This window comes from Bombina bombina, chromosome 1 (genome assembly GCF_027579735.1).
Source record: "Bombina bombina isolate aBomBom1 chromosome 1, aBomBom1.pri, whole genome shotgun sequence".
Classification (NCBI taxonomy): Eukaryota; Metazoa; Chordata; class Amphibia; order Anura; family Bombinatoridae; genus Bombina; species Bombina bombina.
The window spans coordinates 197,756,553-197,784,131 of NC_069499.1; the positions used below are offsets into that span (position 1 = coordinate 197,756,553).

The window sequence follows — 27,579 nt, forward strand, 5'->3', positions numbered from 1 at the left end:
CCACGGCCCGCCCTGGTTTTTTTAATCAGGTCTGATAATTTATTTTCTTTAACTACAGTCACCACGGTACCATATGGTTTCTCCTATGCAAATATTCCTCCTTAACGTCGGTCGAATGACTGGGGTAGGCGGAGCCTAGGAGGGATCATGTGACCAGCTTTGCTGGGCTCTTTGCCATTTCCTGTTGGGGAGGAGAATATCCCACAAGTAAGGATGACGCCGTGGACCGGACACACCGTTGGAGAAAGTAATTTATCAGGTAAACATAAATTCTGTTTTTGTTTTTATTTTCTTCTTCCTAATGTGTCTAGGACTCGTGCAAACTTACTAAAAAGGCAGTATTTTTTCATCATACTGCAGGCAGGCAGAGAGTTGGCACTGCATGGTATTTACTATTTTCCCCTGAAAGCAGATAGAGGCTCCAAAAATTACAGCCCCTCCAAGCTGCCGCCCTAGGCACATGCCTAGTTTGCCTAGGCAGTAATACGCCCCTGCCCTGTGCCGATCGAAGAAAGAGGTTTGAGGTTTTATTCAAACCTTTTTGTGGTCCCAAAGACGGAGGGAACTTTCTGTCCAATTCTAAACAAATTTCTCAGTGTCCCTTCCTTCAAGATGGAGACAATAAGGTCCATCTTTCCTTTAATTCAGGAAGGCCAGTGTATGACCACTATAGATCTGAAGGATGCTTACCTTCATGTTCTATTCCACAGGGAACACTTTCAGTTCCTAAGGTTTGCATTCCTGGACCAGCACTTCCAGTTCATTGCCCTTCTGTTTGGCCTAGCTACTGCTCCACGAATCTTCACGAAGGTTCTGGGGGCTCTTCTAGCCGTTGCCAGAACTCAGGCTATTGCAGTAGCCCCATACTTGGAATTTTTGGAGTCCCTTTTCAGTCTTCTTCGATCACATGGATGGAAGATAAACTTGGTAAAGAGTTCTCTTATCCCAAGTACCAGGGTGTAATTCCTGGGTACTATAATAGACTCCATATCCATGAGGATATTTCTAGCAGACCAAAGAAGTTGCAAGCTAACCTTGGCATGTCTTGCCCTCCGGACCTCCTTGAGTCCCTCTGTGGCTCAGTGTATGGAGGTGATTGGTCTTATGGTGTTCTGCTTGGACATCATTCCTTTTGCAAAGTTCCGTCTCAGACCTTTTAAAACTGTGCATGCTGAGGCAGTGGAACGGCGATCACTGAGATCGGTCTCAACAGATTGTATTAGACAGCCGGTTGAGAGAATCTCTCTCTTGGTGGCTCTGTCCAGATCATCTGTCCCGAGGGACATGCTTCTTAAGACCATCCTGGAAGATTGTGACTACGGACGCAAGCCTATCTGGACTGGAAGCTGTTTGAGGTGCCAGGAAGGCACAGGGGTTGTGGACTCAGGAGGAGTCCTACCTCCCGATCAATATTTTGGAACTACGGCAATCTTAAAGGCCTTGAAGGCTTGGCCACTTCTGGGTTCGTCCCAGTTTATCAGATTCCAATCAGACAATATAACCTCGGTGGCTTACATCAACCATCAGGGGGAACGAGAAGTTCCTTGGCGATGAAGGAAGTATCTCAGATTCTGGAGTGGGTGGAGGCCCACAACTGTTTGCTGTCAGCGATCCACATTCCGGTTGTGGACAACTGGGAGGCGGATTTTCACAGCAGGCAATCCTTCCAGCCAGGGGAATGGTCTCTCCATCCCGAGGTGTTTGCAGAGATATGCAGCAAGTGGGGGACGCTGGAGATAGATCTCATGGCGTCCCATCTCAATATCAAGCTACCCAGGTACGGGTCGAGGTCGAGGGATCCCCAAGCAGATCTAATAGATGCACTAGCAGTGCCCTGGAAGTTCAAACTTGTATATCTTTTTCCGCCATTACTGCTTCTTCCTCGAGTGGTGGCCCGCATCAAGCAGGAGCGGGTATCGGTAATCCTGATTGCTCCATCGTGGCCGCGAAGGACGTGGTTTGCGGATCTAGTGGGGATGTCCTCATCTCCTCCGTGGAAGTTACCTTGTCGCAGAGACCTGCTGATATAAGGTCCGTTTCTTCATCAAAATCTATATTCTCTGAGGCTGACTGCGTGGAGATTGAACGCTTAGTCTTAGCCAAGAGAGATTTCTCTGAGAGTGTCATCGCCCATAAACCAGTTACTCGGCGTATCTACCACAAGGTGTGGAGGCCCTACTTATTCTGGTGTGAAGAGCGTGGATTTTCCTGGCACAGATTTAAGGTTGCCAGGATTTTATCTTTTCTCCAGGATGGGCTGGAGAATGGCCTTTCTGCTAGTTCCCTGAGGGGATAAATTTTGGCCCTCTCGGTTTTATTGCACAAGAGACTGGTTGAGCTTAAAGACATGCAGTTCTTATTAGGATCAGACCTGTGTTTAGATCTGGTGCTCCTCCTTGTGGCCTAAATCTTGTTCTTCGGGTTTTGCACAGGTTCCTTTGAGCCTCTGCATTCCGTTGACATTAAATCGTTATCTTGGAAGGTTCTCTTTTTATTGGCTATTGCCTCTGCGCGCAGAGTTTCTGAGATCTCTGATTTGCAATGTGAGCCTCCTTATTTGATTTTTCATGCAGATACGGCAGTTTTACGTACTAAATTAGGGTTTTCTTGCAAGGTGTATCCAGTCCACGGCTTCATCCTTTACTTGTGGGATATTCTCATTCCCTACAGGAAGTGGCAGAGAGAGCACACAGCTGAGCTGTCCATATAGCTCCCCCTCTAGCTCCACCCCCCAGTCATTCTCTTTGCCGGCTCTAAGCACTAGGGTCTCTCTACGGGAGGGTAAAGTAAATGTGGTGTTAGATTTGTAGTTTTATATCTTCAATCAAGAGTTTGTTATTTTTAAATGGTACCGGTTTGTACTATTTACTCTCTAGCAGAAAAGTGATGAAGAATTCTGCTGAGAGGAAAATGATTTTAGCATGTTGTAACTAAAATCCACTGCTGTTCCCACACAGGACTGAGGAGTACCAGAAAACTTCAGTTGGGGGAACAGTTTGCAGGCTTGACTGCAATGAGGTATGTTCAGTCATTTATTTCTAGACAAGACTGAGATAATGCTAGAAGACTGACAAGATCCCCATGTGGGGAGGGTAAGCTATGTTCTGAGACTTAGTATAGAATTGAATGCTTAAATAACAGGGCTAATTAGGCTGGTTGACACTACTGCAGGGCAATCGATTATTTATTTAAGAAATACTCGTTGGAGACACCTTTTTAGGCACTTTGGAGTGTTTTACTGGGGTTATTATCCACATGGCATAAATTTAGTCACTTAGAAGTGATTTTTGTAGGCCTCACAACTCTGGAGTGGGAGGGGCCTAATTTCACGCCTCAGATGCGCAGTTAGAATTGAAAGGCTGTTTCATGCTGCTTCACATGGAGGGTCCAGCTGCTGATTGAGGGTCTAGAAGAAGCTTTATTTCCCCAAAACTGATCCCTAAGGGCAGGTAGGGCCACAGCAGTAAGCTGTGGCAAGGTTCTGTAGTTAATTAACCGGTTGTTGGCTTTAGGCTGCTCCGGTTTGGGCATTAAGGGGTTAATCGTTCTGAAACTTGCTGTTCAATCATATTAAAGCCTTAGGTACATACTGTGAAAATGTCAAAAGGATTGGTGCATTTTTCACTGTTTTGTAAAATTGTGTGCTTTTTATTTCTTAAAGGCACAGTAACGTTTTTTCAAATTGTGTTTTTTATTTGATTAAAGTGTTTTCCAAGCCTGCTTGTGTATGCTACTAGTCTGTTAAACATGTCTGACACTAAGGAAAATCCTTGTTCAATGTGTTTAGAAGCCATGGTGGAACCCCCTCTCAGAATGTGTCCCAATTGCACTAATATGTCTATACACTTTAAAGATCATATTGTTGCACTTAAAAGTGTGGCCCTAGATGATTCTCAGACTGAAGGTAATGAGGATAGTCCGCCTACCTCTCCCCATGTGTCACAACCAGTTACGCCCGCTCAAGCGATGCCTAGTACCTCTAGTGCGTCTGCCCCTATTACATTGCAACAACTAGCGACAGTCATGGATAATTCCCTTGCGGCCTTTCTATTCAAACTGCCAGTTTTTCCTGCAAAGCGCAATAGCTCTGTTTTAAGAACAGATTATGAGCAGTCTGAAGCTTTGGTAGCCTTATCTGATGTACCCTCACAACACTCCGGAGTGGGGGTGAGGGATTTGATGTCTGAGGGAGAAATTTCCGACTCAGGAAAGGTTTCTCATCAGGCAGAGTCAGATTCATTAGCGTTTAAATTTAAACTGGAACACCTCCGCGTATTGCTCAGGGAGGTATTAGCCACTCTGGATGATTGTGACCCTATGGTGGTCCCAGAGAAATTGTGTAAAATGGACAAGTACCTAGAGGTCCCTGTATACACTGATGCGTTTCCGATCCCTAAAAGGGTTGCGGATATTGTTACTAGGGAGTGGGATAGACCAGGTGTCCCTTTTGTTCCCCCCCCCCCCCCTATTTTTAAGAAAATGTTCCCCATAACTGACCCTAGACGGGACTCGTGGCAGACGGTCCCTAAGGTAGAGGGGGCTGTTTCTTCACTTGATAAGCGCACAACCATACCAATTGAAGACAGTTGTGCTTTTAAAGATACTATGGATAAAAAGTTAGGTTTACTTAAGAAAATTTTTGTTCAACAAGGTTTCCTTCTCCAACCTATTGCCTGCATTATTCCTGTAACTACTGCAGCGGCTTTCTGGTTTGAGGCGCTGGAGGAGTCGCTCCAGACGGAGACCTCATATGACGAAATTATGGATAGAATTAAGGCTCTAAAACTGACTAATTCTTTTATCACAGAAGCCGCCTTGCAATTAGCTAAGTTAGCGACAAAAAATTCAGGTTTCGCCATTATGACGTGCAGAGCGCTTTGGCTCAAGTCATGGTCGGCCGATGTTTCGTCAAAATCCAAATGATTAAATATCCCTTTCAAGGGAAAGACCCTTTTCGGGCCAGAATTGAAAGAGATTATTTCAGAAATCACCGGGGGAAAGGGCCATGCTCTCCCTCAGGACAAGCCCTTTAAGGCTAGAAACAAAGCTAATTTTCGTTCCTTTCGTAACTTCAGGAGCGGTCCGGCTTCAGCCTCTACAGCTGCAAAGCAAGAGGGTAACGCTTCACAGCCCAAGGCAACCTGGAAGCCTTACCAGGGCTGGAACAAGGGTAAACAGGCCAAAAAGCCTGCAGCTTGCTACCAAGACAGCATGAAGGGGTAGCCCCCGATCCGGGACCGGATCTAGTAGGGGGCAGACTCTCTCTCTTCGCTCAGGCCTGGGCAAGATATGTTCACGATCCCTAGGCATTAGAGATTGTTTCCCAGGGATATCTTCTAGAATTCAAGGACTCCCCTCCAAGGGGAAGGTTCCACATTTCTCGTCTGTCTACAGACCAGACAAAGAAAGAGGCGTTCTTACGCTGTGTACAAGATCTACATACGATGGGAGTGATATACCCAGTTCCAATTGCAGAACAAGGTCTGGGTTTTTACTCAAACCTGTTTGTGGTTCCCAAAATGGAAGGAACTTTCAGACCAATCCTGGATCTAAAAATTCTAAACAGATTCCTCAGAGTCCCATCATTCAAGATGGAGACCATTCGGACAATCATACCTATGATCCAGGAAGGTCAATATATGACTACCGTGGATCTAAAGGATGCGTACCTGCATATCCCTATCCACAAAGATCATCATCAGTTCCTCATGTTCGCTTTCCTAGACAAGCATTACCAGTTCGTGGCTCTTCCATTCGGTTTAGCCACTGCTCCTAGAATTTTCACAAAGGTGCTAGGGTCCCTTCTGGCGGTTCTAAGACCGCGGGGCATAGCAGTGGCGCCTTATTTGGACGACATCTTAATTCAGGCGCCGTCCTTTCACAGAGCCAAGGCTCACACGGAGATTGTATTAGCCTTTCTGAGGTCTCACGGGTGGAAGGTGAACGTCAAAAAGAGTTCTCTGTCCCCACTCACAAGGGTTCCCTTCCTAGGAACACTAATAGATTCAGTAGAAATGAAAATATTTCTGACGGAGGTCAGAAAGTTTAAACTTTTAACTACTTCCCGAGTTCTTCATTTCATTCCTCGGCCATCTGTAGCTCAGTGCATGGAGGCAATCGGATAAATGGTAGCGGCAATGGACATAGTCCCTTTTGCTCGGATACACCTCAGACCACTGCAACTATGCATGCTCAAACAGTGGAATGGGGATTATACAGATTTGTCTCCTCAAATTCTGTTGGACCAGGAGACCAGAGATTCTCTTCTCTGGTTGTTGTCTCAGGACCACCTGTCTCAGGGAATATGTTTCCGCAGGCCAGAGTGGGTCATTGTAACGACCGACGCCAGTCTGTTAGGCTGGGGTGCGGTCTGGGACTCCCTGAAAGCTCAGGGCTTATGGTCTCGGGAAGAAACGCTTCTCCCGATAAACATTCTGGAACTGAGGGCGATATTCAACGCTCTTCAGGCATGGCCTCAACTAGCTGCGGCCAAATTAATCAGATTTCAGTCGGACAACATCACGACTGTAGCTTACGTCAATCATCAGGGAGGAACAAAGAGTTCCCTAGCGATGACGGAAGTAACCAAAATAATCAGGTGGGCGGAGGATCACTCCTGCTATCTCTAAGCAATTCACATCCCAGGAGTAGACAACTGGGAGGCGGATTTTCTAAGTCGTCAGACTTTTCACCCGGGGGAGTGGGAACTCCACCCGGAGGTATTTGCCCAGCTGACTCGGCTATGGGGCACTCCAGAATTGGATCTGATGGCGTCCCGTCAGAACGCCAAACTTCCTCTCTACGGGTCCAGGTCCCGGGACCCCAAGGCGGTATTGATAGATACTCTAGCAGCGCCTTGGTCCTTCAATCTGGCTTATGTTTTTCCACCGGTTCCTCTCCTCCCGTGTCTGGTCGCCAGAATCAAGCAGGAGAAGGCTTCGGTGATTCTGATAGCGCCTGCGTGGCCACGCAGGACTTGGTATGCAGACCTAGTGGACATGTCATCTGTCCCACCATGGACACTGCCAATGAGGCAGGATCTTCTAATACAGTGTCCGTTCAAGCATCCAAATCTAGTTTCTCTACGTCTGACTGCTTGGAGATTGAACGCTTAATTCTATCAAAGCGTGGGTTCTCTGAGTCAGTTATAGATACTCTGATTCAGGCTAGAAAGCCTGTCACCAGGAAAATCTACCATAAGATATGGCGGAAATATCTTTGTTGGTGTGAATCCAAGGGTTATTCATGGAATAAGATTAGGATTCCAAGGATATTGTCCTTTCTCCAAGAAGGATTGGAGAAAGGTTTGTCAGCTAGTTCCTTAAAAGGACAAATATCAGCTCTGTCTATCCTTTTACACAAGCGTTTGGCAGAGGTTCCAGACGTTCAAGCGTTTGCTCAGGCTTTAGTCAGAATCAAGCCTGTCTATAAACCTGTGGCTCCGCCATGGAGTCTGAATCTAGTTCTTTCAGTTCTTCAAGGGGTTCCGTTTGAACCTTTACATTCCATAGATATTAAGTTGTTATCTTGGCAAGTTTTGTTTTTAGTAGCTATCTCTTCTGCTCGAAGAGTTTCAGAATTATCTGCCTTACAGTGTGATTCACCTTACCTGGTGTTCCACGCAGATAAGGTAGTTTTGCGTACCAAGCCTGGTTTTCTTCCTAAAGTTGTTTCTAACAAGAATATTAACCAGGAAATAGTTGTTCCTTCTCTGTGTCCTAATCCTTCTTCGAAGAAGGAACGTCTGTTACACAATCTTGATGTAGTTTTTGCTTTAAAGTTCTATTTGCAAGCAGCTAAGGATTTCAGACAAATATCTTCCTTGTTTGTTATCTATTCTGGTAAGAGGAGAGGTCAGAAAGCGACTGCTACCTCTCTTTCCTTTTGGCTGAAAAGCATCATCCGTTTGGCCTATGAGACTGCTGGCCAGCAGCCTCCTGAAAGAATTACTGCTCATTCTACCAGAGCAGTGGCTTCCACATGGGCTTTCAAAAATGAGGCTTCTGTTGAACAGATTTGTCAGGCAGCGACTTGGTCTTCACTGTATACTTTTGCCAAATTTTACAAATTCGATACTTTTGCTTCTTCGGAGGCTATTTTTGGGAGAAAGCTTTTGCAAGCAGTGGTGCCTTCTGTTTAAGGTACCTGTCTTGTTCCCTCCCTTCATCCGTGTCCTAAAGCTTTGGCATTGGTATCCCACAAGTAAAGGATGAAGCCGTGGACTGGATACACCTTGCAAGAGAAAACAGAATTTATGCTTACCTGATAAATTACTTTCTCTTGCGGTGTATCCAGTCCACGGCCCGCCCTGGCATTTATGTCAGGTATAAATTTTTTTGTTTAAACTACAGTCACCACTGCACCCTATGGTTTCTCCTTTTTCTTCCTAACCCTTGGTCGAATGACTGGGGGGTGGAGCTAGAGGGGGAGCTATATGGACAGCTCTGCTGTGTGCTCTCTTTGCCACTTCCTGTAGGGAATGAGAATATCCCACAAGTAAAGGATGAAGCCGTGGACTGGATAACACCGCAAGAGAAAGTAATTTATCAGGTAAGCATAAATTCTGTTTTTCTTCCTAAGGTGGTGTCGGATCACAACATCAATCAGGAGATTGTGGTTCCTTCCTTTTGTCCTAATCCTCCTTCATAGAAGGAACGCTTACTTCACAATTTGGATGTGGTTCGCCTTGAAGTTCTATCTTCAGGCTACTAAGGAGTTTAGACAATCTTCCTCTTTGTTGTCTATTTGGGGAAGAGTAAGGGGCAGAAGGCTACTAAGACTTCCCTATCTTTTTGGTTAAGGAGTGTCATCTGCTTAGCTTACGAGACAGCGAGACACGTCCTCCTGAGAGTATAACGGCTTATTCCACTAGAGCAGTGGCTGCCTCTTGGGCCTTTAAGAATAAGGCCTCCATGGATCAGATTTGTAAAGCGGCTACCTGGTCCTCCTTACATACTTTTACATTTTTTACAAGTTTGATGTTTTTGCTTCTGCTGAAGCAGCTTTCTGGAGAAAAGTTTGCAGGCTATGGTGCCATCAGAATAGGGTCTGCCTCTTCCTTTTTGTTCCCTTTTGTTATTCTTTCATTGTCCTCTGGAGCTTGGGTATAGTTTCCCCAACTGTAAGAAATGAACCGTGGACTCTTCCTATCTTAGGAAGGAAAACATAATTTATGCTCACCAGATAAATTCCTTTCCTTTCGGATAGGGACAGTCCACGGCCCCTGCTTGTTTTTTCCAGTCTATGGGCGGTCCCCTATTATTTATTTTATTCTTCTGGCACCATTTATACCCTAATGTTTCACCTACTTTTCCTTGTTCTCTCGGCAGAATGACTGTGGTAATGAGGAAGTGGGAGGGATATTTTGTTATTCATTTGGCAGGGGTGTCTTTTCTCCAACATAGGTGTGTCCGGTCCACGGCGTCATCCTTACTTGTGGGATATTCTCTTCCCCAACAGGAAATGGCAAAGAGCCCAGCAAAGCTGGTCACATGATCCCTCCTAGGCTCCGCCTACCCCAGTCATTCTCTTTGCCGTTGTACAGGCAACATCTCCACGGAGATGGCTTAGAGTTTTTTAGTGTTTAACTGTAGTTTTTATTATTCAATCAAGAGTTTGTTATTTTGAAATAGTGCTGGTATGTACTATTTACTCAGAAACAGAAAAGTGATGAAGATTTCTGTTTGTATGAGGAAAATGATTTTAGCAACCGTCACTAAAATCCATGGCTGTTCCACACAGGACTGTTGAGAGCAATTAACTTCAGTTGGGGGAACAGTGAGCAGTCTCTTGCTGCTTGAGGTATGACACATTCTAACAAGACGATGTAATGCTGGAAGCTGTCATTTTCCCTATGGGATCCGGTAAGCCATGTTTATTACGATCGTAAATAAGGGCTTCACAAGGGCTTATTAAGACTGTAGACTTTTTCTGGGCTAAATCGATTCATTATTAACACATATTTAGCCTTGAGGAATCATTTTATCTGGGTATTTTGATATTATAATATCGGCAGGCACTATTTTAGACACCTTATTCTTTAGGGGCTTTCCCAAAGCATAGGCAGAGCCTCATTTTCGCGCCGGTGTTGTGCACTTGTTTTTGAGAGGCATGGCATGCAGTCGCATGTGAGAGGAGCTCTGATACTTAGAAAAGACTTTCTGAAGGCGTCATTTGGTATCGTATTCCCCTTTGGGCTTGGTTGGGTCTCAGCAAAGCAGATACCAGGGACTGTAAAGGGGTTAAAGTTCAAAACGGCTCCGGTTCCGTTATTTTAAGGGTTAAAGCTTCCAAATTTGGTGTGCAATACTTTTAAGGCTTTAAGACACTGTGGTGAAAATTTGGTGAATTTTGAACAATTCCTTCATGTTTTTTCGCAATTGCAGTAATAAAGTGTGTTCAGTTTAAAATTTAAAGTGACAGTAACGGTTTTATTTTAAAACGTTTTTTGTACTTTGTTATCAAGTTTATGCCTGTTTAACATGTCTGAACTACCAGATAGACTGTGTTCTGAATGTGGGGAAGCCAGAATTCCTATTCATTTAAATAAATGTGATTTATGTGACAATGACAATGATGCCCAAGATGATTCCTCAAGTGAGGGGAGTAAGCATGGTACTGCATCATTCCCTCCTTCGTCTACACGAGTCTTGCCCACTCAGGAGGCCCCTAGTACATCTAGTGCGCCAATACTCCTTACTATGCAACAATTAACGGCTGTAATGGATAATTCTGTCAAAAACATTTTAGCCAAAATGAACACTTATCAGCGTAAGTGCGACTGCTCTGTTTTAGATACTGAAGAGCATGACGACGCTGATAATAATATTTCTGAAGGGCCCCTAACCCAGTCTGATGGGGCCAGGGAGGTTTTGTCTGAGGGAGAAATTACTGATTCAGGGAACATTTCTCAACAAGCTGAACCTGATGTGATTACATTTAAATTTAAATTGGAACATCTCCGCATTCTGCTTAAGGAGGTATTATCCACTCTGGATGATTGTGACAAGTTGGTCATCCCAGAGAAACTATGTAAAATGGACAAGTTCCTAGAGGTGCCGGGGCTCCCAGAAGCTTTTCCTATACCCAAGCGGGTGGCGGACATTGTTAATAAAGAATGGGAAAGGCCCGGTATTCCTTTCGTCCCTCCCCCCATATTTAAAAAATTGTTTCCTATGGTCGACCCCAGAAAGGACTTATGGCAGACAGTCCCCAAGGTCGAGGGAGCGGTTTCCACTTTAAACAAACGCACCACTATACCCATAGAGGATAGTTGTGCTTTCAAAGATCCTATGGATAAAAAATTAGAAGGTTTGCTTAAAAAGATGTTTGTTCAGCAGGGTTACCTTCTACAACCAATTTCATGCATTGTCCCTGTCGCTACAGCCGCATGTTTCTGGTTCGATGAGCTGATAAAGGCGGTCGATAGTGATTCTCCTCCTTATGAGGAGATTATGGTCAGAATCAATGCTCTCAAATTGGCTAATTCTTTCACCCTAGACGCCACTTTGCAATTGGCTAGGTTAGCGGCTAAGAATTCTGGGTTTGCTATTGTGGCGCGCAGAGCGCTTTGGTTGAAATCTTGGTCGGCTGATGCGTCTTCCAAGAACAAGCTATTTAACATCCTTTCAAGGGGAAAACGCTGTTTGGCCCTGACTTGAAAGAGATTATCTCTGATATCACTGGGGGTAAGGGCCACGCCCTTCCTCAGGATCGGCCTTTCAAGGCAAAAAATAAACCTAATTTTCGTCCCTTTCGTAGAAACGGACCAGCCCAAAGTGCTACGTCCTCTAAGCAAGAGGGTAATACTTCTCAAGCCAAGCCAGCTTGGAGACCAATGCAAGGCTGGAACAAGGGAAAGCAGGCCAAGAAACCTGCCACTGCTACCAAGACAGCATGAAATGTTGGCCCCCGATCCGGGACCGGATCTGGTGGGGGGCAGACTCTCTCTCTTCGCTCAGGCTTGGGCGAGAGATGTTCTGGATCCTTGGGCGCTAGAAATAGTCTCCCAAGGTTATCTTCTGGAATTCAAGGGACTTCCCCCAAGGGGGAGGTTCCACAGGTCTCAGTTGTCTTCAGACCACATAAAAAGACAGGCATTCTTACATTGTGTAGAAGACCTGTTAAAAATGGGAGTGATTCATCCTGTTCCATTAAGAGAACAAGGGATGGGGTTCTACTCCAATCTGTTCATAGTTCCCAAAAAAGAGGGAACGTTCAGACCAATCTTAGATCTAAAGATCTTAAACAAGTTTCTCAAGGTTCCATCGTTCAAGATGGAAACCATTCGAACTATTCTTCCTTCCATCCAGGAAGGTCAATTCATGACCACGGTGGATTTAAAGGATGCGTATCTACATATTCCTATCCACAAGGAACATCATCGGTTTCCAAGGTTCGCATTCCTGGACAAGCATTACCAGTTCGTGGCGCTTCCTTTCGGATTAGCCACTGCTCCAAGAATTTTCACAAAGGTACTAGGGTCCCTTTTAGCTGTGCTAAGACCAAGGGGCATTTCTGTAGTACCTTACTTGGACGACATTCTGATTCAAGCGTCGTCCCTTCCTCAAGCAAAGGCTCACACGGACATTGTCCTGGCCTTTCTCAGATCTCACGGATGGAAAGTGAACGTGGAAAAGAGTTCTCTATCTCCGTCAACAAGGGTTCCCTTCTTGGGAACAATAATAGACTCCTTAGAAATGAGGATTTTTCTGACAGAGGCCAGAAAAACAAAACTTCTAGACTCTTGTCGGATACTTCATTCCGTTCCTCTTCCTTCCATAGCTCAGTGCATGGAAGTGATCGGGTTGATGGTAGCGGCAATGGACATAGTTCCTTTTGCGCGCATTCATCTAAGACCATTACAACTGTGCATGCTCAGTCAGTGGAATGGGGACTATACAGACTTGTCTCCGAAGATACAAGTAAATCAGAGGACCAGAGACTCACTCCGTTGGTGGCTGTCCCTGGACAACCTGTCACAAGGGATGACATTCCGCAGACCAGAGTGGGTCATTGTCACGACCGACGCCAGTCTGATGGGCTGGGGCGCGGTCTGGGGATCCCTGAAAGCTCAGGGTCTTTGGTCTCGGGAAGAATCTCTTCTACCGATAAATATTCTGGAACTGAGAGCGATATTCAATGCTCTCAAGGCTTGGCCTCAGCTAGCGAGGGCCAAGTTCATACGGTTTCAATCAGACAACATGACAACTGTTGCGTACATCAACCATCAGGGGGGAACAAGGAGTTCCCTAGCGATGGAAGAAGTGACCAAAATCATTCTATGGGCGGAGTCTCACTCCTGCCACCTGTCTGCTATCCACATCCCAGGAGTGGAAAATTGGGAAGCGGATTTTCTGAGTCGTCAGACATTGCATCCGGGGGAGTGGGAACTCCATCCGGAAATCTTTGCCCAAGTCACTCAGCTGTGGGGCATTCCAGACATGGATCTGATGGCCTCTCGTCAGAACTTCAAAGTTCCTTGCTACGGGTCCAGATCCAGGGATCCCAAGGCGGCTCTAGTGGATGCACTAGTAGCACCTTGGACCTTCAAACTAGCTTATGTGTTCCCGCCGTTTCCTCTCATCCCCAGGCTGGTAGCCAGGATCAATCAGGAGAGGGCGTCGGTGATCTTGATAGCTCCTGCGTGGCCACGCAGGACTTGGTATGCAGATCTGGTGAATATGTCATCGGCTCCACCTTGGAAGCTACCTTTGAGACGAGACCTTCTTGTTCAGGGTCCGTTCGAACATCCGAATCTGGTTTCACTCCAGCTGACTGCTTGGAGATTGAACGCTTGATCTTATCGAAGCGAGGGTTCTCAGATTCTGTTATCGATACTCTTGTTCAGGCCAGAAAGCCTGTAACTAGAAAGATTTACCACAAAATTTGGAAAAAATATATCTGTTGGTGTGAATCTAAAGGATTCCCTTGGGACAAGGTTAAGATTCCTAAGATTTTATCCTTCCTTCAAGAAGGATTGGAAAAAGGATTATCTGCAAGTTCCCTGAAGGGACAGATTTCTGCCTTGTCTGTGTTACTTCACAAAAAGCTGGCAGCTGTGCCAGATGTTCAAGCCTTTGTTCAGGCTCTGGTTAGAATTAAGCCTGTTTACAAACCTTTGACTCCTCCTTGGAGTCTCAATTTAGTTCTTTCAGTTCTTCAGGGGGTTCCGTTTGAACCCTTACATTCCGTTGATGTTAAGTTATTATCTTGGAAAGTTTTGTTTTTAGTTGCAATTTCTTCTGCTAGAAGAGTTTCAGAATTATCTGCTCTGCAGTGTTCTCCTCCTTATCTGGTGTTCCATGCAGATAAGGTGGTTTTACGTACTAAACCTGGTTTTCTTCCAAAAGTTGTTTCTAACAAAAACATTAACCAGGAGATTATCGTACCTTCTCTGTGTCCGAAACCAGTTTCAAAGAAGGAACGTTTGTTGCACAATTTGGATGTTGTTCGCGCTCTAAAATTCTATTTAGATGCTACAAAGGATTTTAGACAAACATCTTCCTTGTTTGTTGTTTATTCCGGTAAAAGGAGAGGTCAAAAAGCAACTTCTACCTCTCTCTCTTTTTGGATTAAAAGCATCATCAGATTGGCTTACGAGACTGCCGGACGGCAGCCTCCCGAAAGAATCACAGCTCATTCCACTAGGGCTGTGGCTTCCACATGGGCCTTCAAGAACGAGGCTTCTGTTGATCAGATATGTAGGGCAGCGACTTGGTCTTCACTGCACACTTTTACCAAATTTTACAAGTTTGATACTTTTGCTTCTTCTGAGGCTATTTTTGGGAGAAAGGTTTTGCAAGCCGTGGTGCCTTCCATTTAGGTGACCTGATTTGCTCCCTCCCTTCATCCGTGTCCTAAAGCTTTGGTATTGGTTCCCACAAGTAAGGATGACGCCGTGGACCGGACACACCTATGTTGGAGAAAACAGAATTTATGTTTACCTGATAAATTACTTTCTCCAACGGTGTGTCCGGTCCACGGCCCGCCCTGGTTTTTTTAATCAGGTCTGATGTTTTATTTTCTTTAACTACAGTCACCACGGTACCATATGGTTTCTCCTATGCAAATATTCCTCCTTAACGTCGGTCGAATGACTGGGGTAGGCGGAGCCTAGGAGGGATCATGTGACCAGCTTTGCTGGGCTCTTTGCCATTTCCTGTTGGGGAAGAGAATATCCCACAAGTAAGGATGACGCCGTGGACCGGACACACCGTTGGAGAAAGTAATTTATCAGGTAAACATAAATTCTGTTTTTCCTCCTCCTGGTGGCCAGGTGTTGTATTTCCCAACAGTAAGGAATGAAGTCGTGGTCTCTCCCTGTCCGGAAGGAAAGGAATTTTTCTGGTAAGGATAAATTGTTTTCTTCCTGCTGTTTTCTTTTGTTTAGAGTTATGTAGAGGATTGTCACGTTCTCTTTCCATTCTCTGAATCTCTTTCTCAATAATTTGTTTAGGATAACCTCTGTAAAAATCTAGTCCCCATTTCTTTTATCCTAGTACAGGTGGCCCTCGGTTTACAACGGTTCAATTTACACCATTTCAGAATAACAACCTTTTTTTCCAGTCATGTGACTGCTATTGAAAAGCATTGAGAAGCAGTGCATTGATTAAAATAGCCAGTAGGTGGAGCTGTCCGCTTGTGTTGCAGCAAAGGTATGCAAGCCAAGCAAGCTGGAATTAATCAGTTTAACCAGACCTTAGCTATTGAGCAGCTTGCAAAGCAACAAGATCTTCCTGTCTATAAATCAGTCCAGATTGGAATGCATAGAAAGAACTGTTTGCAGAAAAATGCAAGTAAAGTCTGTGTTGTGTGATTATTTTATTAGGTTTATAATGCTGTTTAGCAAATGTTTTTGTTCATTTAACTTAGTTTGATTATATATTTCTCCAACATTGGTGTGTCCGGTCCACGGCGTCATCCATTACTTGTGGGAAATGTTCTCCCCCACAGGGAAAGGCAAGGAGAGCACACAGCAAGAGCTGTCCATGTAGCTCCCCCTCTGGCTCCGCCCCCCAGTCATTCTACTTGCCGCTCTGAACAAGTAGCATCTACCACGGGGATGGCGAGGAGTTTGTGGTGTTAGTTGTAGTTTTTTATTCTTCTATCAAGAGTTTGTTATTTTAAAATAGTGCTGGCTTGTACTATTTACTCTATAACAGAAAAGTGATGAAGATTTCTGTTTAAGAGGGCTATGATTTTAGCACAAGTAACTAAAATCCATTACTGTTACCACGCAGGACTGTTGAAACAAGAGAACTTCAGTTGGGGGTAACAGTTTGCAGACTCATCTGCTTCAGGTATGACTAGTCTCCTTCTAACAACACAGGCTAATGCTAGATGAGTCATTTTTCCCCTCAGGGGAAACGGTAAGCCATTTTTCTTTCACCTCAGCAAAAAAGATAACAGGCTTCCCCTTTTTGTTTTTTATGCTGGTAGACACTGTTAGGGGCTAAATCGATTGGTTTTTATTACAATATTATACCATTTGAAATATTTTATAAGCTCACATACACTTGGGAACGTTTTTTATTGATCTGGCTTGTTTTAGACACCTAAATCTAGTCAGGAAGGCCCCTTCACTCTAGTGTGCTGAGGGAGGAAGCCTCATTTTGGCACTTCAGCTGTGCAGTTGAATTTCAAGGCAGTGCATGCAGATTCATGTGAGAGGGTCCTGTGGTTCAGAAAGTGACTCCAAAAGGCTTTTTTCTGTGAATGGTGACCCCTAAGGAAGGTAAAAAGCTGCAGCAAGGCTGTAGCTGGGATTGTGGTGTGTAAAAATGGTTAAATCCAACAATTAGCTCAGTTTTAAGAGCTAGAGTCTCCATATTTGCTGTACAATACTTTCTAAGCATTAAGACACTGGGGTCCAAATTTCAGAAAAAAAATCAGATATTGCCTTTATAGTTTTTTGAACATTCAGAAATAAATGTCATTTTATTATTTAAAGAGACAGTAACGTTTTTGTTTAAAATCGTTTTTATTGCATTGTTTGCCTGCCTAAATCTGTTTAACATGTCTGTTCCATCAGATAACCTATGTTCTGTGTGTATAGAGACAAATGTGGTTCCCCTTTCGAGTGTTTGTGATAATTGCGCCATAGCGTCCAAACAAAATCAGGACAGCTCTGTTATTTTTCATAATGTTGCCCAAGATGATTTATCTAATGATGGTAGTGGGGATAGCTCTACATCCTCTCCTTCTGTGTCTACACCAGCTTTGCCCGCGCAGGCGACACCTAGCGCGCCAGTGCTTATTTCTATGCAACAATTATCAGCAGTAGTGGATAATTCTATAGCAAATCTTTTATCCAAACTGCCAGTTTTTCAGAGAAAGCGTGATTGTTCAGTTTTAAATACAGATAAAAAGGATGAACAATCAGACGCTGACGATGCCTTATCTATTTTACCCTCGCATCAATCGGAATTGGCTGTGAGGGAAGGGCTGTCTGAGGGTGAAATTTCAGACTCAGGAAAAATTTCTCAACAGGCAGAACCTGATCTAGTGGCATTTAAGTTTAAGCTAGAACATCTCCGCGCTTTGCTTAAGGAGGTATTAGATACTCTGGATGACTGTGATTCCATGGTAGTACCAGAGAAGTTGTGCAAATTGGACACATTTTTAGAGGTCCCAGTGCACGACGACGCTTTTCCAATACCTAAGAGGGTAGCGAACATAGTGGAAAAGGAGTGGGAGAAGCCAGGTGTACCCTTTGCCCCACCTCCTATATTTAAGAAAATGTTTCCCATAGTAGACCCTAGAAGGGACGCATGGCAAACGGTCCCGAAGGTTGAGGGAGCTGTTTCAACACTAGCGAAGCGCACAACTATTCCTATAGAGGACAGCTGCGCTTTCAAAGATCCTATGGATAAAAAATTGGAAGGATTGCTTAAAAAGATTTTTGTTCAGCAAGGGTTCATCCTTCAACCAGCTACGTGTGTTATTACTGTCACTTCAGCAGCGTCCTTTTGGTTCGAAGAATTAGAAAGGTCGCTCCAGAAAGAGACTTCCTATGAAGAAGTCATGGACAGAATTCACGCATTAAAGTTAGCTAATTCCTTTATATTGGATGCCGCCTTTCAAATAACGAAATTGGCGGTGAAAAACTCAGGTTTTGCTATAGTAGCGCAGAGGGCGCTTTGGCTAAAATCCTGGTCGGCAGACGTGTCGTCCAAGACTAAGTTACTGAATATTCCTTTCAAGGGTAAAACCCTTTTTGGGCCGGAATTGAAGGAAATTATTTTAGACATCACTGGGGGTAAGGGCCATGCCCTCCCACAGGATAGGCCTTTTAAGGCTAAGAACAAGTCTAATTTTCGTTCATTTCGCAATTTCAGGAACGGACCGGCTAATAACTCCACTGCCGCTAGACAAGAAGGTAACGCGGCCCAGCCCAAACCCGCTTGGAAGCCCATGCAAGGCTGAAACAAGGGTAAACAAACCAAGAAACCTGCTGCTGCTACCAAGACAGCATGAAGGGGTAGCCCCCTCTGGATCCCTGGGCACTAGAGATAGTTTCCAAGGGATACCTGTTAGAATTCAAGGGACTTCCTCCAAAGGGAAGGTTCCACCTGTCTCACTTATCTTCAGACCAGATAAAGAAACAGGCATTCTTACATTGTGTAAGAGACCTATCAAAGATGGGAGTGATAAACCCAGTCCCCTCCGGGGAACAAGGTCTAGGGTTTTACTCAAACCTGTTTGTGGTTCCCAAAAAAGAGGGAACTTTCAGGCCAATTCTGGATTTAAAGATTTTAAACAAGTTCCTCAGAGTTCCATCCTTCAAGATGGAAACCATTCGGACAATCTTACCAACAATCCAGCAGGGTCAATTTTTGACTACCGTGGATCTGAAGGATGCGTATCTGCATATCCCAATCCACAAATCTCATCATCAGTTCCTGAGGTTCGCCTTTCTGGACAAACATTACCAGTTTGTGGCTCTTCCATTCGGTTTAGCCACCACTCCCAGAATTTTCACAAAGGTACTAGGGTCCCTTCTAGCGGTCCTAAGACCGAGGGGCATCGCTGTAGCACCTTATCTAGACGACATTCTAATCCAAGCGTCGTCTCTTTCCAAAGCGAGGGCTCATACAGACATTGTGTTGGCTTTTCTCAGATCTCACGGGTGGAAAGTGAACATAGAAAAAAGTTCACTGTCACCGTCCACAAGGGTTCCTTTTCTGGGAACAATAATAGATTCTGTGGAAATGAAGATCTTTCTCACAGACGTCAGAAAGACAAAGCTTCTAAAAGCTTGTCGAGTTCTTCACTCTATTCCTCAACCCTCCATAGCTCAATGCATGGAAGTAATAGGACTAATGGTTGCAGCAATGGATGTGGTTCCTTTTGCTCGAATTCATCTAAGACCATTACAGCTGTGCATGCTCAATCAGTGGAATGGGGACTATACAGACTTGTCTCCCCAAATTCAAGTAGACCAGGTAACCAGGGACTCACTTCTCTGGTGGTTGACCCAGGATCACCTGTCTCAGGGAATGAGTTTCCGCAGACCGGAGTGGGTCATCGTCACGACCGACGCCAGCCTCTTGGGGTGGGGCGCGGTCTGGGACTCTCTGAAAGCTCAGGGCCTATGGTCGCGGGAAGAGTCGCTTCTCCCGATAAACATTTTGGAACTAAGAGCTATATTCAATGCGCTCCTGGCTTGGCCTCAGCTAGCGGAAGCCAGGTTCATAAGATTTCAGTCGGACAACATAACTGTTGCGTATATCAATCATCAGGGGGGAACAAAGAGTTCCCTAGCGATGAAGGAAGTAACCAAGATAATCCAATGGGCAGAGAATCACTCCTGCCATCTATCTGCTATTCACATCCCAGGAGTAGACAACTGGGAGGCGGACTATTTGAGTCGTCAGACTTTCCATCCGGGGGAGTGGGAACTCCATCCGGAGGTCTTTGCTCAGTTAACCCAATTATGGGGCATTCCAGACATGGATCTAATGGCGTCCCGTCAGAACTTCAAGATTCCTTGCTACGGGTCCAGATCCAGGGATCCCAAGGCGACTCTAGTGGATGCATTAGTGACGCCTTGGTCGTTCAACCTAGCATATGTGTTTCCACTGTTTCCTCTCCTCCCCAGGCTCATAGCCAGGATCAAACAGGAGAAGGCCTCTGTGATTCTGATAGCTCCTGAGTGGCCACGCAGGACTTGGTATGCAGACCTGGTGAATATGTCATCGGCTCCACCATGGAAGCTACCTTTGAGACAGGACCTTCTAGTACAAGGTCCATTCGAACATCCCAATCTAGTTTCTCTGCAGCTGACTGCTTGGAAATTGAACGCTTGATTTTATCCAAGCGTGGGTTTTCAAATTCTGTGATTGATACTCTGGTCCAAGCCAGAAAACCTGTGACTAGAAGGATTTACCATAAAATATGGAAAAAATATATCTGTTGGTGTGAATCCAAAGGATTCTCCTGAAGTAAGATTAAAATTCCAAAGATTCTCTCCTTTCTCCAAGAAGGTTTGGATAAAGGATTGTCAGCTAGTTCTCTAAAAGGACAGATTTCTGCATTATCCATCTTGTTGCACAAACGACTGGCAGCTTTGCCAGATGTACAAGCTTTTGTTCAGGCTTTGGTTAGAATCAAGCCTGTTTACAGACCCATGACTCCTCCTTGGAGTCTAAATTTAGTTCTTTCAGTTCTTCAAGGGGTTCCGTTTGAACCTTTACATTCCATAGATATTAAGTTACTATCTTGGAAAGTTTTGTTTTTGGTTGCTATTTCTTCTGCTAGAAGAGTTTCCGAATTATCTGCTTTGCAGTGTGATCCACCCTATCTGGTGTTCCATTCAGATAAGGTTGTTTTGCGTACTAAGCCTGGTTTTCTTCCAAAAGTTGTTTCCAACGAGAACATCAACCAGGAAATAGTTGTTCCTTCTTTGTGTCCGAATCCAGTTTCAAAGAAGGAACGTTTATTACACAATTTAGATGTTGTTCGTGCTTTAAAGTTCTATTTAGAAGCAACAAAAGATTTTAGACAAACCTCATCCTTGTTTGTCGTTTACTCTGGTAAGAGGAGAGGTCAAAAAGCTACTGCTACCTCTCTCTCTTTCTAGCTGAAAAGCATTATCCGCTTGGCTTATGAGACTGCCGGACGGCAGCCTCCTGACCGTATCACAGCTCACTCTACTAGGTCTGTGGCTTCCACATGGGCCTATAAGAATGAGGCTTCTGTTGACCAGATATGTAAGGCAGCGACTTGGTCTTCTCTGTACACTTTTGCCAAATTCTACAAATTTTATATTTTTGCTTCTTCGGAGGCTGTTTTTGGGAGAAAGGTTTTGCAAGCCGTGGTGTCTTATGTTTAGGTAACCTGATTTGCTCCCTCCCTTCATCCGTGTCCTAAAGCTTTGGTATTGGTTCCCACAAGTAATGGATGACGCCGTGGACCGGACACACCAATGTTGGAGAAAACAGAATTTATGCTTACCTGATAAATTACTTTCTCCAACGGTGTGTCCGGTCCACGGCCCGCCCTGGTTTTTTTTAATCAGGTTGAAATTTTTTTTCTTTATACACTACAGTCACCAAGGCACCCTATAGTTTCTTCTTTTTTCTCCTAACCGTCGGTCGAATGACTGGGGGGCGGAGCCAGAGGGGGAGCTATATGGACAGCTCTTGCTGTGTGCTCTCCTTGCCTTTCCCTGTGGGGGAGAACATTTCCCACAAGTAATGGATGACGCCGTGGACCGGACACACCGTTGGAGAAAGTAATTTATCAGGTAAGCATAAATTCTGTTTTTGTGTTGTGTGATTATTTTATTAGGGTTATATATAATGCTGTTTAGCATTTAAAGTCTTCATTTCAAAGCTTTAAAAATAATGTATTAGGTGTTACTTATGCCAATTTTGAGAGGGGCCTGGAACCTAACTCCCTCACTTCCCATTGACTTACATTATAAAATGGGTTTCAATTTACAATGGTTTCGATTTACAACCATTCCTTCTGGAACCTAACCCCGGTGTAAAATGAGTGCTACCTGTAGATATTTTTTTTATTATCACTTACTATTCTCTGCACTTTTAAGAGCTGGCTCCTAGGAATGGACTTTTATTTTTTAAGGGTGAAAGCTACCAAATGCTAGCATAGTATTTCTGTCTGTTGGTTTTCTATACAGATCAACTTGCAGAGAACCAGATTTTTGTATACTCTTGTATCAAGAAATTAAAAAGATTTATCACTAAAAGATAGGATAAATTAAATGCCACTTAATGCTTTATTGAGGGACTTCACAAATTACTCAAGGGATCCAATGTCAACCCACCAAACGCCAAATATATCATTAATGTAGCACCACCAGGTGGCGTCACAGTTCTTAAAGTGGATGTAAAGTCACTGATAGTAGACAATCCGAACTGCTGTATCTGCCATAATTAGCATAAGTTTAAGTCGTCGTTTTTTTTTAAAAGTCTATATTTTATCGATGTATATACTTAGTTTGTCCGAATCGTCTTGCTCTCTCCCTCCACCCGCCATTTTGGTCCGCGTTTATTACAATGATTGACACATCAATAAACTAATGATTGGTCTTACCCCGTGGCGTCCAGCCCCTTTTTCAAAACGTCACTATAACTTTATGCTCCTGTGGTATTTCGAAGCGCTGCGCGCACACGTTGTTAGCATGCACATAAAAAGCCCGCAGCCATAACCTTACTAGATTTCCTTGGAACAGCAAGTAAGTATCTATTCTCCGTACACTCCCTCAAAATGTAACGATAGATACAGATCAAAGTAATAGCTGTTTTAAATTGACATACTTCGTAGAACTCAATAATCGCAATGCAACGATTTATGAAAAATTGTTTATAAGCGTATTAATTTTGAAACGTTATGGGTCAAAAAAAATAAAACTGGTTTATGCTAATGTTATGTAAATAATTAAAATAATAATAATCATATCTCAATTTATAAGCTATGTTTGTGATTGAATTTTTGGGCAATGCTTTTATAATAATAAAATTAGTTAGAATATAGTTGATATAATAGTACATTGTAACTCAGTATATATTGTTATAATTGGGGTAATATTAAATTTAAAGTATGAAAGACAAATTGGTTATAAAACTATAAATAAATAATTACAATATAAAGGAATAAAATAACTTTTTTGCAAAACACTATAATAGCTGCTTTATATTTCTTACTGCGGTAACGTTTGATACAGGATCGATGTTTACACTCTGAATTCAAAATAGCTGTTGCTCGATGCAAAAGTATTCAATGAATGGATACATTCATTGAATACTATGTTGCTTTGAGAAGATTAGCACTCGGTACGCATGCGCAATCAAATTTCCATTCAGGATCGCGAGCACACCAATGTTTAACAACGCATGCGCAATTATGGCTGTAGAAAGTAAACGCATGCGCAAAATCGGAAGTTGATTTGAAACGCATGCGCACAAAACAGGAGATCGTGAACGCGCTTTGGTAATACGTCATAGAGCGGGTGGGGGCCGCTCTAGACGTTATGCGAAGGAAATACAGGAAGTAATGGATGGGAGGAGCTCCAACTGAAAACGGAGCTAAGTTGAAAAATAAAATATAATGTTATATTGAGCATATTTTAATATAATAACAATGCAGTATAAATAAGATTAGTTAATAGAAGCGATATTTATTGGGAATAAGTGTAAAATTTACATCCACTTTAAATGACCATTTAGCATAAATATACTTCTCTTCAAAATGGTTCATGAATAAATTGGCATAGGATGGTGCGACATTGGACCCCATGGCAGTTCCTTTGATTTGCACAAACCCATCATCCATAAACAAAAAGTAATTCCAGTACAGAACCATGTTTAGCAAAGTTTCAATAAATTCAATTTGCATGGATGTATAAGAACCACTGTCAAACCCAGGGGCAGAACTTTTTTTCATTTTCTGCGATGAGATTTTTTTAGTGAAAATTTTTCTGCAATGTCTTTAACCCTTTAAGGACACAGCTTTCAGTTTGCTCAATTGTTTTATGACGGAAAAATTCCGTCACATGTCCTTAAGAGGTTAAGAAGCTGGTGTTGCTGTGTTTGTTGCCCTTACTCGGTGTGCATGAGGACAGGTTCATGTACAGCCAGTGTATACACCATAAACACACCCACCCACAACATATATACACACACACACACAAACAACATATACACAAACAACATATACACATACATACACACACACAAACAACATATACACATACACACACTCACACACCATATATATACACACACACCATATACCTATACACAAACACACACACACACACACACCATATACACATACACACACCATACACACACACACACACACACACACACCATATATATACACACACACACACACACACACACCATATATACACACACACACACCATACACACACACACACACACACACCATATACACACACACCATATACACACACACACACACCATATATACACACACACACACCATATACAAACACCATATACACACACACCATACACACACACACACACACACCATACACACACACACACACACACCCACACACCATATACACACACACCCACACCCACACACCATATACACACACACACACCATACACACACACACACACACACCATACACACACACCCACACACCATATACACACACACACACACACACACACACACACACCCACACACACCATATACACACACACACACACACCCACACACCATATACACACACACACACCCACACACCATAAACACACACACTTTTATTAAAGAATAATACATAAAAAAATGTGTCTAAGTATTTTGGTTGACTCCTACACTCCTAAAATACATGTGTTAAGCCCTGACTCACCTTTTCTGCAATGTGCTGTTACCCTGTACCGCACTGGAGATCAGGAAGTGAGAGTTAATTGAAAAGAGAGGAACATAGCAATTATTTCCATTGAGATGGAACGGAACAGTGACACCCGCAGGCAGAAATTAAAAGTGCAGACAAAAGTTTTTTTTAACTGCCACTGCCGTTCTTTCTGCAAAGACTCTTCATTTTCTGCGATAAGAACGCAGATCACACAGTGTTCTGCCTTGGGGCTGTCAAATAGTATTTTATTTTTAATGTCAATGCCTGTTTCGTGTTTGATAGAGGTATATTTCCTTTTGACATCTAGAGTATATAAAATATATTTATCACTAGGTAGATGAAAGTCTCTCAAATTACTAATACAATCTCCAGTATATTTTATGTATGATGACATCCTTATAACCTCTGGTTGTAAGATCTTATCAACAAAGACTGCAATATGTGTGAACACTGAATCAATACTGGAGACTATAGGCCTCCCTGGGTTCTTCAGGTTATAGTGTGCAGCTCACCAAGCTCGTAACCTAAGGGGCATCCTCTGCTCATGTAGCCATCTGACACCTTCAAGGGTTGAATAATATGCTGCATGCTGTCAAATCTGAGTGATATTGCCTTTTAAAAATCGATCAAACAAGTCTGTAGAGCTGTGTATATGTTCTCAATTTTGGCTGAATAAGAGTGGGAAGGAGATCCAACAGCTATCTCCACATGGCGGGATGTAAATCTCTCCACAGGAGCTCCTAGTTTAGCGTCCTCCTTGGGCCATAGCAGTATCCTTTTTACTGTAATATTTTTTCTCTAGCCAAACTCCACCCACCAATTGCCTAATTTGGGTGAGACAAATGTGGCTTTAGTCCACAGATAAGAAGGTTCGTTACTGTCATAAAGTTAGTTAGTTCTTATTAGCTAAAGACAGTTAGGGGAGGATGTGTTGCAGAGTTAGCCTTGATAAGTCAGCAGGGTGCATTTCAATTTCTGAGAATTAGAAAATTCAGAGCTAAATTATATGAAAAGTTGTCAAAATAAATAATAAAACTATATTACAAAATTGTTTCACTATGTATAACTAAACATTTTATTTTAACATTTCAAGGTGTTTACTATCCCTTTAATTCATTTGCAGGGGTTAAATTGTTATGTGTAAGCAGTAGAGCATTAATAAAATGCTCTAACACAATAGAACATATTTTCTTTTTGCACTGTATGTCGCTTTAAATTAGTGTAGTATTTTAGTAACTAAAGACCCGATTCTCTAAACCTCTCTGGTCTGACCAGATTCTATAAGATGCCTCATATAAAGGACCCACAGGGATTGCTTTAAAGGCAATTGTTAAAATAGGAGATATATACCTGATTAAGGGTAGTTCACTAATATGCTTTATGTTAAGAAAATACACTTTAAAATATAATGGTCAGTAAAATAAGCTGATGCTTTCTCTCCAGGCCTGTGAGTTTTTGAGAATCGGGCTCTTAAGTGGTGAATTCCAAGCCATATTACCTTCACTGTATAATAATAATTTTAAATTGATCATGTTTAATATTCTTCTTTTTACATAGACATGTATGACCCCTCCTGCTCTCCAAAAAGGTTTCGCAATTGTGGTCCAGCAAAGCTTATAGAGATTATATCTGACTGCAACTGGGAACAAGATCGCATTAAAATACTCAACATTATATCTAAGAACATGAGCAGGAAGGAACCTCAGTATTTCAGGGTAGGAGCCTTTAATATTGATTTGATGTCGGAGACAAAAAGTTTAGACCAGTCTGGGACTCCTTATTCATCACGAGTAAAAATCTCCATGGATGATGAACAGTGTGTTTCATGGAAGCATAGCCCTGGACATGATTTCTCCTTGAAATGGAAAGTAGAAATTATTACCCTTCCAGAGGGGAAACTAGCAGATGCAAGTCCCGAGAGTAAATTAGTAGAGAAGTCACATGGAGGAAAAGGTCTGCCCTTTTACACCAAGATTATCCCAGCTGGTAATCTTGTTGCTCGGTTAAAGAAACCCAATATTAACCATTCAGAGCTTATTCAGGTGAGTTCTCGATTATTTTATTTCATTTTCTACTTTTCACAATATGCTGTTTATATTTAGTAGTATTAACCGTATACTTTAATTATGTCAATTGTGACCGTCCATAGTTTTTGAGAGCTAAAATTCTAACTATGAAATATGAGATTACTCAGTCTTTATCTCTTTTTTGCACAGGTCCATGTGATGGAGAGGACCTCTCAAACCTAGTGAGCTGCCTTGCTGACTGGCAGATTTATGAGGTAAGTGCTGACTTTATATTTTCTGGGACTAGTAATATAAAAGGAAAGACTCAGAAAAATTTGGGCACTATATTCAAAATATGGGACACATAAATTCTCCTATATATTGGAGGGGACTTATGTAGGCAGTGTTTTTTATGGCAGGCACTGGGGCTGAGGAGGTTAAATTAATAAGGCTATATTAATTGTGGTTTCACTGCTTCCGGCGGCTTGACTTTAAAATATGCCGACCGGGAGATTCATTTTTAGATGTCCACGGTGGGCAGAGCTATCTGTGGCGGCAGTTTGTGTTGCGCGCCATCTTTTAATTCACTTACAGTGACCGGAGAGAATTAGTTTTGAGTCTGTCAGCATAACGCATATTAAACAAAGGACATGCGTTTCTATGACCGGACAGCGTTTCACTGTGAAAGAAACTGCAGACCAAGTTCTG

General features: G+C 43.1%; 1 protein-coding gene across 1 annotated transcript in view; it reads left to right on the forward strand.

The window, feature by feature from the left end:
- Positions 1-27,579, forward strand: part of MGA (MAX dimerization protein MGA) — a 1,137,718-nt gene that overhangs the window by 432,172 nt on the left and 677,967 nt on the right. The window contains exon 13 of the mRNA XM_053697822.1: positions 26,423-26,907. Coding sequence (XP_053553797.1) covers positions 26,423-26,907 — 485 coding nt within the window. The remainder of the gene's footprint in view (positions 1-26,422; positions 26,908-27,579) is intronic.